Genomic DNA, 17,114 nt, shown 5'->3' with positions numbered 1-17,114 from the left:
CAGGTCGATCTCCGAGGACTTATTTATTAACCACATTTCTCACATGGATCACATTATATTTGACCAACACGCAGAGTAACCTAGCACTTAGCCAGAAAATGTGTGTCTTAATGTTTACTGCATATTAAACTAACACCTGGGCTGTACTGGAGTAAGAGGACTTGTCGCTCGTTTTCCCCACACAAAATAATGACAGATTGCATTTCTGTGAGTGCTGTGGCTTTTCTGAAAGTAAATTGAATTTCTGCCCAGAAAATAAGCAATAAGTTTAGTTTGAGAGAGGGGAGGAGAGTTACCCCCTTGTTCCAGACTCCCACTACCCTTTGGGTAAAGGACTGTGGGGGAGTATGGGACAAGCTACCCAGCTAGAGAGTTCCCTCACTGCCTGTCAGGTCTATACACACACAGCAGGGTCACAGACAGGAAGAGGGGGGGGTCAATTAAAAATCTAACATGAACACATCACGCGGAACAATAATTAAAGGACACTGGCCACTCGTGTCAGTCTCCATCCCAGCAGTCATCAGAATATGCCACTCAGTGAAACTCCAGGCCGCACAATACTTTAATCTTTCTAGGGTATCAATGAGAAGCACTCTTTTATCAAAAGATTATATTTTATTTTAAACAAAAGGCATCATCCAATTAAAATACAAATTGCAACAGTTCAGTACAACACAGATGTTACCACAATAATGGTAATAATGTGATTCAAAAATATAGATTAAAAAACAATGACATGTTTAACCTTTCTCAGGATACAGGACACTGTACGGTTCAGAGAACAAGTGTATTCATATCTTTATACAACGGAAGGAGTAGCAACATGTTCTGTGCAAGGAAATTGAGAAAGCTGAGAATGCAGGCATAACAATCAACACAATGAATTACTTTGGATTATACCCCAGGACAGAAGATTGCATTCCATTTTAATCATGATGTTTAAAATAGAAAAGATGTAGACAATACAAAGGAACTACAAGAGTTCACTGACTGTGAGGTAGTCTTTATAAACTGCTTTTGTCATAGGAATCACAACATACAGCAATTTTATGCAAGGTGCCAAATGTGTCCATTTCCTGGAGATATTTATTCATTGTTGAAAACAAGAACTGCAAATTATTACGGTATTTTGATGGATGAATACTTTAATAAGCACAGCAATGCTTACTAAAAATATGTTCATATATCCATCATTATACTGCAGTAGTGTTTTTGGGCACGCCTTGTTCGTTACAAATGAGCACCCAGCAACTTTCCTTTTAAACATGCTTTTGTTATGATTGATCCAAAACTCCCATCTTGACCAGTGAGGTTTGAACATGAAGCCATTCATGCATAATTACATTTTCATGCTTTTGTCTTGTAAAGTTCATCTCATTTGGTAAAACAACTTACATTTTCAATTTTAAAAGACATAAAGCAGTCCAGTTCCGTTTAATCAGACACAGGGACACAGAACTTAAGGGACAGGTTTTGGATCCTTAAATCTGTTCTCATTTAAGGCACTATGAATCGTTTCAGGTACACAAAACAGTAATGCTGTTTCTTTCACTGATACTGAGCAGCGTACATTTTCAACTTGTTATATATTCATACCCAGGATACAAAAAGCAAACTGAGGCAACATAGTGGTTTAATGAATTAATTGGCTACATCAAATTAGGCACAAAAGAGAAACAGAGAATAAAAGATATACTTATATTATATCTCAACAATTAAAACATAATTGAAATGCTATGACAAGTAGGCAGCCCTGTTGATTTCATTTCCAGGCATTAATGGGTTTAAATGCAATTTGCAATGCTGCCAGCATCAACAGTTCAGACATTGGCAGGACTTCCCAACTATGACACAACCCCTACCACGCCGCTGATTCAGACACACAAATAAGGTTGTTTTTTTTATCAGAAAGTTTGTGGCGTACGTCTTGAGTCAAGTCTGGTCCTGCTGTACAATTGTAAAAACATTTGTACACAGGGGAGGTACGGTAGGACAGTAGTTAGCAGGATGGGAGCCCTGGGTTCAATTCTGGACTTGGGGTGTTATCTGCATGGATTTGTATGCTCTCCCTGTGTTTGTGTGGGTTTCCTCCCACAGTTCAGAAACATACCAGTAGGTGAACTGGCTTCTGGGAAACTTCTGGTTTCTGGTAAGTCTGTGTACCTGCCCTGCGATTGACAGGCATCCCACCCAGGGTGTACCCTGCTTTGTGCCCCTGATTGCCAGGATAGACTCCCCCCACAACCCTGAATTGGAAGAAGTGGTTAGAAAATGGATGGATGGATTTCTATTCTGGCGTGACTTTAAATTGAATTTCAAGTGTAACAGACGCAATAAATTCTGAAGCATTTAATGTACAAATCGGTACCTTAACAATCTTTGATAAATTGCCAATTATTTTCATGATTTAATCTTTCGTTCTTCTCGTGTGAATATTTGGGCTGTGACCGACATTCTCTGTTTGTGTTTGTACTGGCTATTGTTTTGTCCATGCACATACTATGTAAAATAACATTAAAAGTAACATTTTGCTACTTTAAAACAACACCGGATAGAATATTAAAATAGAATATTTTAATGCCCTTAACAGAAGCACCAACTGCCCCACATCTCACCAGGATGCCATCAGATCAACACTGACATTGATTACATAACTATGGCCTGGCCTTTTCACTATTCCTCTGTATGCCTATAGACCTGTCTTTCAGCCACAAATACCTCATAAATAACAATCAAGCAAACAACATAGCAAATTCAGATCAATACAAAAATTACCTTATAACAATTCTTGCATGTATATATCACTTTTCATCCAGAAGGATCCCAAAGTGTTTTACAAATCAGTGGGAACAAACCTCATCCATCACCTGGGTGATGTGTGACAACCATTATGTGCCAGAAGCCCTACTACACTGCAGAGCAGCTGGAAACATGCAGAGCAGCACTGAAACTGAGCAGCACTGAAGCATAACTTTACCAACTGAATTAAAGGGGCATTCATCAAGGACAGATCAAGCAAGACTAGAGTGGAATTCAGCTAAGATACTGCGATAAATACCATCTATTCCTATGTATAATGCTACAGTATCTTTAATGACTAAACATAGAAAATCTTCACTTACAATCACATGTGAAGGATTGCACCATCTATAGCATAGATACCATACCGGGGTGCTGATTTGGACATTGGTCAGAGTGACACCTACTGGTAACCTAACATTGCCGCAACCTGGTTTTCTTTGGAAGCCAGCCCATTGCTTGACTTGTGAGATCTGACAAGCTCAGGCTACAATTTGGTAGCAACGCTGGCTATTATTTTTAAAAAAGCTTTGTATCCTTGCTGTAGCACTCGGTTAATAAAAGCTAAGTATGTCATAAACAGTGTGATGTAGGGACTCAAAAACGTTAAAACACGCCATACTGATCTGATGGCAACATTTCTGAAAAATCAAGCAATCAATTTAAAAAAAAGATCTGTAATTTGTAATAGGACACTGTGATTTTGTTTTTGAAAAACTGACCTTTAGCAAGAAACCCAAAACAAATGTTCATAGAAAGCTGGTCCTGATTTCACTTAGACTTTCTATAATGAGTTAAATATCTGTCTGAGAATTCTCTAAGAATTTAAATCATCAACTAATGATGGCATGTTAACAGTCTGAATAATAATTAAATTTAAAACTCAGGAAATTATGAAAAATTATGTTTTAGGTTTTGAGTTTTCAAGAGTAAACAATAGTCACAGAATTTTTTAATTTAAATAAATATATATACATGTATACATGTATAAACTCAATTGTCACATAATAATACTGATTTCATCTGTTTCAAACGACCCATTCAATATGCCAAGCTCAGTTTACAATACTGCCTTGTTGAGCACATTTGGCTTATGTAGAACGAGATGATAGGGGGCAGAACAATATTGCACAGAAGCCCACCTTACTACTATAAAATTAGATCATGCAATACTGATGCTGCATTAATACTTTAAACACTGTTAGTCTTACTACTTTGCCACGTTAGAAATGTCAACACAATGGCCATGGTTTCTGTAGGCACTGAAAGCGATAAAGGTTAGTATAAACCTTGAACTGGCAGAAAACACTCAAGAAACAATCTTCTCATCTGTCCATGAGGGGTGTAGAAATTCTATTTTCTTGCGCGTTGCCCATTTGGCAAAAATGGCCTTCTCGGTGATGAAACGGTGGCCTCCCCTCGGTGCTCTCTCGTGGGCTTTGTACATGTGGCACTCATCCATCTTCCCCCTCTCGTAGTAATGGTAAGGCACAGCCGTGTGGTTCGTTTGGCTAGGAAAGACATGACTGACGTCAGTGCACATTACTGTCGCTGTGACTCATGGGGCTACTTTTGACACAATTAAAAAAAATAAAAACACCAAACCTTTCGGCCCTTGTGTCAACAGACAATGGAATCTCATAAAACGTCAACCAGACAGAGCAAATTTGGGTTTTTTCGGCTCTTTGTCTGGCTGATGTTTTTTGGGATTTTTAAAAATGTTTCTCAGGTTGTGTTCGTCTTGTTCAAATTTTCAAACTTCTTAAAAAAACACTTAAAAATGTCCACAAGACTGGAAAACTAACAAGAAACATCTCAGACGAAAGGGCTCTAGAGAGAAACAGTAACAATTATTTCATTTTCTGAAGCTTTCATAAAATAACTATGCTTTGTGGGTGATAACAGCACTCCTGTTCCAGGATTATTCATATGTTTTTTAGTCAGAATTAATTCATTATGGAATTCTTGTTAGCATTTCAAGGTCATACTGCAGCATTCACAGAATCTTGTGAATTTGAAATATTTCAAGATAAAAGTCAATAATTTAAATTAGGTTCAAAAACCTCATGAAACGAGATGAAGGATGAACATGTCTATGTCCGTGTTGCACATCTATGTCCAACTTTACCCCGTAACATAAATGTGACCCCTATCACCCCACCCCACCTCAAAGGCTACCTTTAAAATCATCACATAACAGAATAATCACTGTTACATGACTGGAACAAAAATGTGCAAGACAAAGTCGAACAACAAGCATTTACCTGCAGTAGTTATCACTGATCATCCCATAGACTTGTATACTGTCACATATGTCCATAGCCAGAACCATTGTGAAAAACCCTGTACTCAGGAAGGCCCCAGATTTCATCCTAAAAGATGGAGATTTGGTGTCAGGCACAACATCAAGAAAACTCATTACAGCAAGACAAATTCTTTATCTTTATCACCTCTTGCTAGATTTTTCTGTTATAATTTTATAGTCTAATTATCACTAGTCCTGGGCTACCTCACGTTAAAGAAGCTTGTCAAAGAATACTGATAATTATGATTGAAAATAATACAATAATTCTGTAATACAATCCATAAAAACATATTTTCTGTGAATAGCCATTACTAGTTACTAGGTATGACCCACATTGTGGAAACAAATTCCAAATTCCTATGATTTGTAAACTAAATGTAACTAAACACAAATATGACAATATAAGAGATAAGATAAGATCACTTTATTGGCCATATACAATTTCTTGTATAAGGAATTTGTGTTTCACATACCCCAACTTGCTCTCCATGAGACACACAGACAAGGAGAGAAGCTTGGGGTCAGAGCGCAGGGTCAGCCATTTATACGGCGCCCCTGGAGCAGTTGGGGTTAAGGGCCTTGCTCAGGGGCCCAAAGGAGTAGGATTCCTCTGCCGGCCGCAGGATACGAACCGGCAACCTTCCAGCCACAGGCGTAGATCCTTAGCCACAGAGCCACCACACCGCAATACACCCCTTTTCTAAAAGATCTTTTAAATTAGTCAAAAACCTTAGCTGTTTTACGTGCTTTTTCTCTCTAGGAATTCTTATTCTTAACCTTAAACTGCATGCCTTTAAGGTGCCGAGATTTTTCTGTGACTTTTGCAGGCCGTTTACAGTTGCAGAATGTTTTTAATTACTTAAGGGTCAAAGCGCAAGAGGGAAACAGCACCTGTTTTTTCCTGTTTCGTTCTGAAAGACGCTATCGCAGTAAAGAACCCTCTCCCTGGTCACTGTGTACACCTTGGCCTGGGGGTACTTCTTCGCAACTCTGAAGAGGGCATTAAATATCCTGCCCTTCCCATCCATCCTCATGTTCCCCTCGGGGCCCCAGAACACATAGACAGTGTCCGCCGACCGCCCGAAATAGTAGGTGTCATTCTTGAGCAGCAGTGGCACGCTAGTGTGGGACACCACGCGAAGGGTGGTCTTGTGTCCCACGTCTGCCTCGTAGCCCAGGGTGGGGGCGTTGTTCATACGGATCACACAGTCCGCCCGGTCGATGTCTCCCCCGTGCCCCGAGTTCTGCATCCGACCAGAACTCGACACCAGAGCACATCGTTTACAGTGGATGTCAAGGTACTGCAAAGAGACAAAGACAGATTTTGTAAGGACCACTTCCTTTTTTATGTGAAGTGGAAGAGTCAATCTCATGATTGTTAACTGTGAAATAACTCGTCCAGTTCCCCAAAAGCTTGTATCTCCTGGCGCTGATGCAATAATTGTGCCGCAACTCAGTTCGGTGAGACTAATGGGAATCAAGTCTAGGGTCTGACCGCACGATCTCCCTTAAAATGTAATATCAATAGTACCAAATATAACCTAGAGCACAATTTTTTATGTAATTTCGTGGGAGCAATGTTTGTTATTGACAACTGCTTTTCAGAAACTTGAAAGTGTATTATATTTTCTAAGAGAGGCCTTTCAACACCACAGGATCAAATCATGCAAAAAAAAAAAAGGACATGACAGTAAAAGTCAGCTCGTCTCAACTCTCATCTTGAGGCAATCTTCACCCACCTGCCCTGTGGAGATACTAACGTACCCATGCAGGCCAATGTCAGAAACAGCGGGAGCCTGAATATGTTTCGTCACGTGATTGTAGCATACCAGGACGGCAAAAGCAGTAGTGACCCCCACTCCAACCCAAAGTAGTTTCTGTAAAGAATGAAAAGTATACACGTGTGTATGGCTGTGCTTAATATCACGTCATGAAGGCTTTACTTAGTTGAAGGAAGTATTTTACATATCGAAAAAAAAAAACATCTCGATTCCACTCTGACAAAATAATACAATAAACAGGCAGGTAGATACAGTGCACTTTATTTATTCTCAAAATGATTTTCTCTTACTCCCAATCCACCATGAAGAATCAATAATAAACTGCACAAACCAGAGTTTTCATTTCTTAGAAGGGACTGTCTATATTCGACGCCTCCTTATTATCATGGTACAGCTTAACGACAGCTTCATTCCTAAAAAGAAACGTGAAAAATCGATATGATTTACGTCATTTCCCTACAGCGCAATAATCTGTCCGATATAAAACTGCATATATCGGATTTAGCACTAGTCCACAACATACAGCACATTAAATGTAGGTATCGGAAACAACCGCTAAACTTGTAAATTACTTTAACATTGAAATGACATAAACTCACAAGGTACCGTGATTAAGTCTAGCGTCGTCTTGGACTTTTTCTTTAGGTCATGCATATTAATTACACAGATGATCTTTAAATAGTGCAAGATTAATTTAAACTTTTAATGTTATGTTCGATGTATAACATAGCATCCACTCCCGTTACATCACCATATTGTGTTGCACGAATGACTATCCCCCGACAGCAGTTTACAGCAGACAAACGTTCCTCTTAATCCATCCCACATTGCAATCATATACTGTAATACTGTCAGCGGAAGACTTGGAGTCTATATCATTTATGGCTTTCAGCAATTGACAGTTCAACTTTCAGGAAAACAACAAATCATGTGGAACGCGATTTTAAATGTAGATATTGTTCAGTGTGTTTTCAAAATTTGACATACTGTGGCTAACTTTTCCTGTAGTTTAATAAAAAGATGAGGTGAACCCCAGGCACGTACCATTCATCTCGATATCTAACCTTGAAGAAATGGAAAAGAAAATGGGAATCCCTTTCCATAGAGGATCGTACCTAGCTGCAACAAACTACCCCACCCACCAACAATTATAAGCGCAAGTCGTTGCATCCACCTAAATTTGTCAGAGTTTATGCAGATTTTAAAACGAGTGCTCTTCTTTCTAGGTGCTAAAGTTTGTTTTTGCAACTCCAGTAGACTTTGCTTGTCTGTATTAGTGGATGAGCCAATCGAATAACGTTACTCGGCCCAAGCAGTGATGCATACACCTTTAAGATCAACAATCCAGTGTTAAACATGAAAAGCATTCAGCATGGAACTACCTCTCGCCTGTAAACCAGGAAGTGAATGCCGGTGTTTGACGTGATCGAACAGGCTCCTCCCCTCTGCTTTCGCATTGGCTACCAGTACGGTTCTGTGCTGGCGTCTCATGAACCAGTTGCTCGTACAAACGTCAAACTAAGATGAAATCCTGCCTACAGAGTATCATGCTAGTGTGAGCCCAAAGGAGAAAATGCCCTTCTGTAGAAGCAGAGTGAGTGCTTGAATAGAATTTATTCTCTCCTAGTGTAAGGTTACTTTTGAGTGTGGCTGTCTTTACAGTTTGTGTATATCACTTTCTTATAAGTACAAATGACTTGAACCCGTAAAAATAGAGGTACACAATATAGGAAATACAATACATTCCAATGTCTCAGCCAGGAAAGGACAGTACTGAATCCGAAATTGTCAGGTTAAGGAAATTCCTCGTCAAAAATCAGGAAAAGACTTCCGACACCTATCTGCAATACGAAAGCGAAACGTGGCTTTATTATTTACAACTGTGTTTACTTCTGCATTGATATTTTAAACTGATACTTCGCGCTACTGTGTAGGAATTGGTTTGACATGTATTTCTAATACATGCACGTTTCACAGCTGCGAAAGTGAAGAGGAGTTCATTTTCTCGTGGAACATCTGGCTCATACTTTGTCGGATGCAAGGGTGGTATTCAATGACTTAAACTGATCTTTAGGTAGGAGGTTCGTTTTTTTCTGCTGTCTCTGACCCGCAGATGTTTAATACAAAGATGCAGCACAGTTGACTTCATTTCACTTGATTCTCATGTGTTGTTGTTTGTTTGCTTATTTACGTGTGTTAGGATTTAAAGTCTCTCTTCAAGTCTACTTGAAATCTTTCTACGTCTTTTTTTTTAAATCGCCGGTTGCATTTCTTTCAGCTGTTAAATTTTAATGGGTGTTTTTTCTTAACTCACATATGATTTTGTAAGTTTTGGAATTCTCCGCCTATGTAATTAGCATTCTCTGGAAATTATTTTGTCAGGACAAACTGGATAATTACTCCTTGTGCCTGGATTCTATTATAAGATTAATGATGCACAAAGTACCATTAAAAATGTATCTACTAAGGAAAGAAATTCTTGATATGATAGTGTTAGTTATACATGGACTTGTAGGAAAGTTCAGAATAAAAAAAATAATTAAAGGAAAAAAAGGAGTAGAAATACGAAATTACACGAATAGAACGCTGAAAAAAATGAAAACTGTTTTTCCCATCTGTAACCCTTCGCCAAGCCGTTAAGAGATTATGTGAGAGTGCAAGACCCTTAAGCAGATTCCTGGCCTTGTTTTCGGATTTCTCTCGGGATAGGGTTTGGGAAATGCCCAGTAAAGGCAGCTGAGTGCACGCAGCTCCTGGGTGCTGATCTGCTGTGGACGTTCGAAGGCGGACATGTCGATGAGGAGGACAGAAGGCGTCTCGGTGATACAGGCCTTGGCCATGACTGTGGCCGAGATCCCTATGTTCCTTTACTCTACCTTCGGGCAGGTAAACCTTATTTGAGCGCTCTTGGTGGGACAGGGCAGGCTTAGTAATTTCAAGGCTGTAGTTGAGAAATTAAACTGGACAAGACAAGATGGGCACTTCATGGTAACTGATTGACTTGTATTGTGTGTATGGTAATGAGCTCAATGGTAATAAGATACAGTTCAGTGAGGTGAAATGTTTTATTTCACTGCATATCTGAGCTTTCAAAATAAGAGAGGTTTTGGAGCAAATGTCTCATGGACCTGTCTCTGGCCTGACTATCTTTACAATGAGTTATTAATTGAAGACAAAAAGCAATTGATTCATCTTTATTCAGTGGGAGTGCACCTCTCATTAGTAGGGCTAGTGGGGAAACGTTTCAGCCTGTATTTGTGGAATGTGAGAGAAAAATCGGAAGTCTGGTAAGGCTTATGGGAAGTGTGGTCAAAATAATAGTTTCTCATGATAGAGAATAATTGGATTGCTACTATAGCAGACCATGCTATAGTACAGGTGTTTTCAGATAGGCAGCATACACACGTTTGTTTGCGCTCTGTGCTAGTGTGTAGTTTGAGGAAGGTTTTTAGAGGCACTTTTTATTGAGGGTACAGAACCAAGTGTATTTCCTTAAGCTGTTCCCCATAAAATAAGGTGTTTCGAAAATGCGAAGCTTCACATTGATTCCCGTGATACTGTGGTGTATGATTTAGTGGTGAAGTACAGTTCAGACATGAGGCTCTTATGGATTGCGTCTTTCTTAGTCCATTTTCTCCCAGCTGCGCCTCTCCCCCAGCCTGAAGAAGGTCCTGTTTGCCACAGCCCTGGGCAGTGTAGCCCTGGCCCTCACAGCCCATCACCTGAAGAGACGTGGCCATAAGAGGAAGAAGATAACCCAGGGGAAGGATGTGCCGAAACAGACAAACGTACCCGAGTCCCTACTGGGCAATGGGCGGCGCCAGTCATCCCTCAAGAAAGGTGAGCAAGAAGTGCGACCATCGCTCATGCCCTCACCACTCCACCCCACCGGTTCGTCCCGCAACACCTGGGCAGGAACCTGGGTCTGCGGTGTAACGCAACAGGGTACCAGCCGAGTGAGCTAAAGGAGACCTCCCTCAACCCTCAACCCTCAACCCAGGCGGCTGAGGTCCCTGCTACGCGCAGGCAGGGCGATGACGTCTCCGTGCCCAAACGAGCTCCGCTACAGAAGCACATCCTAGAGAAAGATGAGAGAATACCAGATCATGTGCACACTATGGGCTCTAGAGTGGCTCAGCTGGTTAAGGTGCTCGCTCAGAGCACGGATCAAGCTTTGTGATCTAGTTTCAAGTTTGAGCTTGGGTCATGTCATGAGCCGTCCGTAACTGGGATTTTCCCAAGTGGCAGCGCATATTTAGCTTGGCACTGTCGGGTGTAGGATCTTGGGTGGGATCTTGGATCCTAGCTCTATGAGTTGCTGTGAGAAGGAGTCTAGCCTCTTGTCCAGTTGGTGCTGGACCTCTTGCATGTCACTGCAGAGCTTGCACCTCAAAAGGTGAAAGACTCAATGGATGAACAGGTAGGAGGAGCTTGTCTGCACTTCCTCATTGTCCCAGTGTGGCCACAGGCGTCCATTCTGTGAGCTGAGATGTAAAGACATAATTGGCAATAATAAAGTAAAAGGTATGTAGTAAAGTGTAATTGTCTCTTCTAAATTTACAAAATGCACAAATGACTTGATATTGTTCACCTCTGAAACTTACAATTCTTGACTGTACAGTTTGTTGCACCAAGATGAGTGTTATTGATGAGAGCCTTCTCATTGCATCCATCTATATTTCTTCCTGTTTTTCAATTGTCTCACATACAGTTAATGAAGACTATTTCTAAAGTTTAAGCGTCTGGGGTTATGTGTAGTTGGATTGAAACATGGTTAATATACAAAACAATTAGTACATTGGACAGAAATTAAGAATGATAATAACGACCCCACAGAATTGCTAGAGTGCTAAACTAACATACTATGAAATAATCTGTGGGCTAGAAAGAAAACAGAAGAATCAGCGATACTTTTTTTAAGGAAACGCTCAGAAACTGTACACTTTGTTATCTGACTTACTTGATGGCGAAAAACTTAACAATAATCAAAGCTACGTGTGAAAGGAAGTCACTCAAGCAAATCAGCAAGGTGGGCTGTTAGTTGATTACTGTTCCAAGGTCTTGAAAGACCCAGGGAAACCATTTCAATAGCATAGCTGGGCAGTTTGTTCTAAATCCCCTCAGCCACTTGTGTAAAGGTCCTGATTTCTGTTTTATGAACTCTTACTTAACAGTACTGTTGGAAAACTATTACTCCTCTTATTACTGGCAAAGTGAATGTCTGACTGTTCTCAGGCACAGCATCCAGGGTTTATTAAAAAAAAACATGTTACTGCTCTTTTTTATGCTTTTAACTTGTTTTCAGTGCCAGATGCACTCTGTAATAGTGGTGAATAAAGTATCACTGCATAAATGCAAGGTGGGGGATATAAGCATGGATAATTTACCCATGAAAAGGATATAGGTGTTTATGCTGATGCATTGCTTTTCTATATACAGCTAGGGAAAACAATAAAATAGGCAACCATTAGGTTAGAATATAAAAAGTAGCTAAAAAGCATAGAATTTACATCAAATGGTTTAATGAGCAATTATATTAAAATTGTACTTGGAAGAGTAAGGTGTACTTCCAGAGTGCTCCAGGTCCGGTCCAGTCCTGCCAGGTCTCTGCAGAGACCATCAGGAGGGCCTCTTCTGTTCATAGTGGAGAAGGAAAAGAAAAGACAGGGAAAGGGGGCTGGGCTAACTACTGGGAGATTTAAAAGTACTAGAATTGATTTGCTTGTGGGATCTATGGTATCAGACATAGCAGATTTGATTGCCGAAATAATCCCCAAGCATTTCGACGTGATTGCACTGGTGGAGGATTCACAGATGGAAATCGCCTGAGTTAGGGACACGCGACCCACACTGATGATAACAATAAATGCCCTTGTGCTTTGTCGTTGTCAGCCCCTGGCCGGAGGGTAACGAGCCCCAGCAGCCGCAGTAATGACACCCTGAGCGGCATCTCCTCTATTGCTCCTAGCAAGCATTCCAGCTCCTCACACAGCCTGGCCTCGGTAAGACTGGACACAGGGCTGTCCCAGGCGCCAGCCACCCTGCTGGGATGAGGGCAGTTTCTTTCACAGGATGAGCACATTCCTCTTGGAGAGGGCAGCTTCATTCATAAATAACGCTAATTGTTCGTATTTGTGCCCTGAGTTCCATTCCCAAAAGATTCCCAAGCTCTTTACTTCTTGAAAGGGAGCCTCTTTGAAGTGCAGGACTTGCCTAGGTCACATTGTGGACATTGTTCATCTTCACTACACAGCAGATATAGTAAGGTGCAGAATCTACATCAGCGGTTATATTAAGGGGATAATTTAGGAAGGACGTTTTGCCAGGACAAGAGGATTAACACCCCTTTTCTTATTAGTGCGGCGGGATCCTTAGTGACAAAGTGGCGAGAACCTTGATTTAGCACCGCATCCACAGAACAGCTTTCCTGGTCACCATGCTTGGACATTGGTTTGGACATTCTTGTACAGAGGCAGGAGCACCGCCTTGTGGTCTTCCAACACTGTATATAACAGCAACCTGAATTTGTTTATAGGTCTACCATCCCAGTACTGGTCAGTACTTAGCTCCTGAGACCCCATGAGCTCAAGCAAAAGGTGGTAATGGTTCCAGTGATGGCATTCTTCCTGAGTGTGGGTTGAACTCTGTGGCCCCGACGCTTGTGTTTCCAGCCTGGATCATGTCACTAACAGCCTGTGACCGGGAGTCCTCAAACAGGACCTGCATTCCTGCTGGAATAGAGCTACCAGAGAGAGTTCGCTCAGTGAACCGGTGACTTTGGGCTTACAGAAACGTCAGTGCGAGGAGAAATTGGAGTGCTATAGAGTATTATCTGGGTGAACAGTGCATCAAAAAGGCGAATGTCCTTAAGTGTGGGAAGTGTAGAGCAGCCCACTTGTTTGAAAACCTCTCAATTGCAGTGTTAATCAGCGTGTGGAGCATGTCAAGGAACAAGTAAAGGTTTATTCCATGCTGAAAAGAAAAGAGACACAATGTTTTGGCTGTGGATCCTTCTTCAGGTGGGGAATGTCTATTTAAATAGCACACTACAGTATTCCTGTTCACTTTGTGAGGTCCTTAGGATGTTAGGAAACTAGATCCTTTAATTGTCGCAATATAAGGAATAATCTGTGCTCATAATAAGAGCCTGCCTCCATTCAGTGTTTGAAAATGCTGCTGCCATTGCACAGGGCTTTGCTGGCATTGGCGTATGTGGTATGGGCTATGCATGGGCTTAGGGATCCCAGTGTTGTCTTTTCTCAGTCGCTGTTTCTTCACAAATGTTTGATCGCAGGTGCGCGTTCCGCCCTCGCCGAACCAAGCAACCAACCCTGCAGCACCTTGGGAAGCAGAGGCAGTAGAGGAAGAGTCTGGCATGGCGGAAGATTCCAATGCAGAGAATCTCTACATCATGGGTAAGAAGGAGTCAGCTCTGTGCCAAGGACCCCTGGTGTGCGGAAATATGGAAGAACTTAATGTGCTATTGTAAGAATATGTTTAATAATATTTCTGTATTTATCTGCAGTGAGATAAGTTTCAATGTTACAATGTTGTGTCTCAAGAGCTTATAATTCTACTCATACCATCACGGTTTATTAAGAGCAAATGGGAAAAAGTGTTGGCTATTTTCAGTAGCTTTGGTGCACCAACACAGGATCATCTGAATCTAATAGGAATTAATATGGATCCTGCAGTTGTGTTGTCGATTTGTCTGGAAGCAGAAAACCTTGTTTATTCAAACTTCATAGGCTCCTGCTAAAAATAGTGTGGCACCACACTGATCCCCTTTCATTTCCTCCTCTGCTGATATTCACCTGCATTGATTTCAGATTTATTTCATAACAACATGATATGTGCCTAAATCAGTTTGAGGGAGCTTGTGAGTGTCTGAGGGATTGGACAACGTATGCAGTGCACTGTGTGAATGCTCAAGGCAGGACTTTTTGAGCATGTACTTTTCATGTTCCTTCTGGCATTGATCGTAAGTCTTTGGCATTGAGCTGCCCTCAGCTGCTGGAAAAGAAAAGATTTGTCCACACAGATCTGCGCCAACCCTACGTTTCCTTTTTCCTTGCAGGGATGGAGCTCTTTGAGGAAGCCCTGCAGAAATGGGAGCTAGCCCTCAACGTTCGGCACCGACGCCGATCAGAGGCGACAGGCAGCAGTAGCCTGGTCCTTCAGGGAGCATCAGCAGCAGAAAAGCCTGAGGTGCTCTTCTTCCCAGTTCTTGTCCTCCCAGAGCTTTGCCAGTGGAGCTCAGCCAGATCTCATCTTGCAGATAGCATGAATCAAATAATTGGGCTTCCTTAATGCAGTGTTTCGCCCTGGGAATTGTATTGTGTTTGTATAGTGTAAAAGGATTGTTTCAGTACTTTTGTGTTGTAGTTAGAAAGGAGAACTGCATGAAAGTATAGAAGGAAAAAGCAGAGGTGAATTCCATGCTTAGGAGAAAATGATGGAGTGAAACGCTCAAGGTTTTGATTGCGGAGCCTTCTTTCAGTGTGTAGAGGGGAGAGAGGGAGAGCAAAAAGTCTGGGAAAGAGGCATGGTGAAGAAGACAAAAGAAAAGGTGAGATTGGCTGGAAAATGGGGCTCTGTGGGACACTCCACTGTCTCCCCGTTTACCACCCGTCTCCTTCTGTCCCCTGTTTTACTGCCACTCTCCCCTTTTCAGAGTTTCCCTCTCCTGAAAGCGCATCCATGAAGGAAAAACATTTCTCCTTCATACTTGACAGAGTTTTTTTTTTCTCCATTTTCCCCTTTTCCCAGTCCGAGCCAAGGAACAATGTGTTTGCCGAAAAGCTGGAGACCCTCCTTCACCGAGCATATCACCTCCAGGAGGAGTTTGGGAGCACCATCCCCCCAGACAGTCTGCTGCCTGACTTTGGTAAGTCACGTCCCGAAGAGGGTGAAGCTTGACAATTTCTGGACCCTGCCAAACTGTTAAAAGAAGAGAAGAAGTTTGCTCAGGTTCGCTCTCAATTCCTGTGGTTGTGGTTGACAGAGAGTGAGGGAACACTTATCCTGCCCAATGAGAGTTCACATAGGCTGCCCATGGACGATGGCGCCAGTATCACCTCAGATGACTCTTTCTTCTCAGCGGCCGAAGTGAGTTTCCTTCTTCCGCCTTCTAACATTAACATTTAACAGTCTGGCTGTATTTCATTTTCCCTTGTGTGCTTTTCTCATTTTCTCCTGTTTATGTGCAGCAGATGGAAATGTTGTCATCTGTGCAGATCTCAGAAAAGTGGGTTCTGTGAGATCTTTAGCATGAATGAATCAAACTGCTGTAAAAGTCAATTTGTATGTGTTTGCTGAGGTTGTCAGAGGTTGTCATGTAATAATTCAAACATGTATTCCATAATACCCACACCTTCTTTTTTTGTCTTTCATTTCATATTAATATAGTGATACTGGGACATTAGTCCCTGCACTGATTTTATGACCCTCCATGTTAGAATCATTCAGATTTGTTCCATGCCTATGTTAGACATGACAGAACCCGTCCTTGCTGTGAGTCTGGTTCTCGGCTGACCCTGCCCACTGTCTATCCCTGCAGCTCTTTGATACCATGTCTTTTGACGAAGTATACCGGCCCTCGAGGTTGGCAGCGCTGTATGAGGAGGCTCTGGCTCTTGTGAAAGAGGGAAAGGTGTCCTGCAGAACACTAAGGTGAGAGAAGAGGCTGGAGTACTGGTGCCCTATGCGGAATTAGAAGCAATTCCTGCTGTAATCTTTTGGCTTGCATTTTTACAAACTAAAAGTGGTTATTTATTGTCCATTTCAGGACTGACCCTTATGCTACTAATACATATAGCTAAAATGAAAAAAGATCGGTCTGGCTGTATATGCATATACAGGCACAACTTGTAAATGATAATGATGTTATCCAGTCAGTCCGATCCGACTCTCGATGATTCTATAGGCCATCTCTCGTCACACTTTCCGGTCTTGGACTTTCCCTTTCAGCTGTTCTATGCCTAAGCCTAAAAGTGTCTGTTTTGATGGCATCGAGCCACCTAGATCTTTGGCAGCCTCGTCTTCTTCTTCCACTGACCATTCCAAGCATCATTGCTTTCTCCAATTAATCTGATCGCATCACGTGTAAATACACGTGTGTAAATGAGCATCTCTGTAGCAATAAAACAGCTCAGGTTATATATTCTCAACTGTCGATACCTTGATCTTCTAAAGATGAAATATTTTACCTGTGGTATGATTGCTAT

At 41.5% G+C, this 17,114-nt stretch overlaps 2 protein-coding genes across 7 annotated transcripts in view; one reads left to right on the top strand and one right to left on the bottom strand.

Moving 5' to 3' along the window:
• Positions 1-17,114, top strand: part of miga2 (mitoguardin 2) — a 54,056-nt gene that overhangs the window by 25,571 nt on the left and 11,371 nt on the right. Inside the window, exons 1-10 of one of the 4 annotated variants that reach the window (XM_015366880.2) lie at positions 8,272-8,482; positions 8,866-8,962; positions 9,598-9,774; positions 10,515-10,728; positions 12,781-12,890; positions 14,183-14,303; positions 14,966-15,096; positions 15,658-15,775; positions 15,893-15,996; positions 16,448-16,560. In XM_015366880.2, coding sequence (XP_015222366.2) covers positions 9,679-9,774; positions 10,515-10,728; positions 12,781-12,890; positions 14,183-14,303; positions 14,966-15,096; positions 15,658-15,775; positions 15,893-15,996; positions 16,448-16,560 — 1,007 coding nt within the window. In that variant the 5' untranslated portion in view covers positions 8,272-8,482; positions 8,866-8,962; positions 9,598-9,678. The other 3 variants (XM_006640682.3, XM_069183439.1, XM_015366879.2) reach the window with 3 other exon arrangements.
• Positions 2,556-8,019, bottom strand: st6galnac4 (ST6 (alpha-N-acetyl-neuraminyl-2,3-beta-galactosyl-1,3)-N-acetylgalactosaminide alpha-2,6-sialyltransferase 4). Of its 3 annotated transcripts, none has more exons than XM_069183450.1 (6): positions 7,933-8,019; positions 7,220-7,301; positions 6,847-6,984; positions 5,999-6,408; positions 5,067-5,174; positions 2,556-4,313 (listed from the first exon to the last, which is right to left on the bottom strand). In XM_069183450.1, the coding sequence occupies exons 2-6, from the start codon at positions 7,229-7,231 to the stop codon at positions 4,112-4,114; spliced, it is 870 nt and encodes a 289-aa protein (XP_069039551.1). In that variant the 5' UTR covers positions 7,232-7,301; positions 7,933-8,019; the 3' UTR covers positions 2,556-4,111. The 3 variants fall into 3 exon arrangements, with proteins under 3 accessions (XP_069039551.1, XP_069039549.1, XP_069039550.1); XM_069183448.1 differs by lacking the exon at positions 7,933-8,019 and adding an exon at positions 7,488-7,640; XM_069183449.1 differs by lacking the exon at positions 7,933-8,019 and adding an exon at positions 7,495-7,640.

This window comes from Lepisosteus oculatus, chromosome 24 (genome assembly GCF_040954835.1).
Source record: "Lepisosteus oculatus isolate fLepOcu1 chromosome 24, fLepOcu1.hap2, whole genome shotgun sequence".
NCBI lineage: Eukaryota > Metazoa > Chordata > Actinopteri > Semionotiformes > Lepisosteidae > Lepisosteus > Lepisosteus oculatus.
This window is presented reverse-complemented; position numbering and strand designations above follow the sequence as displayed.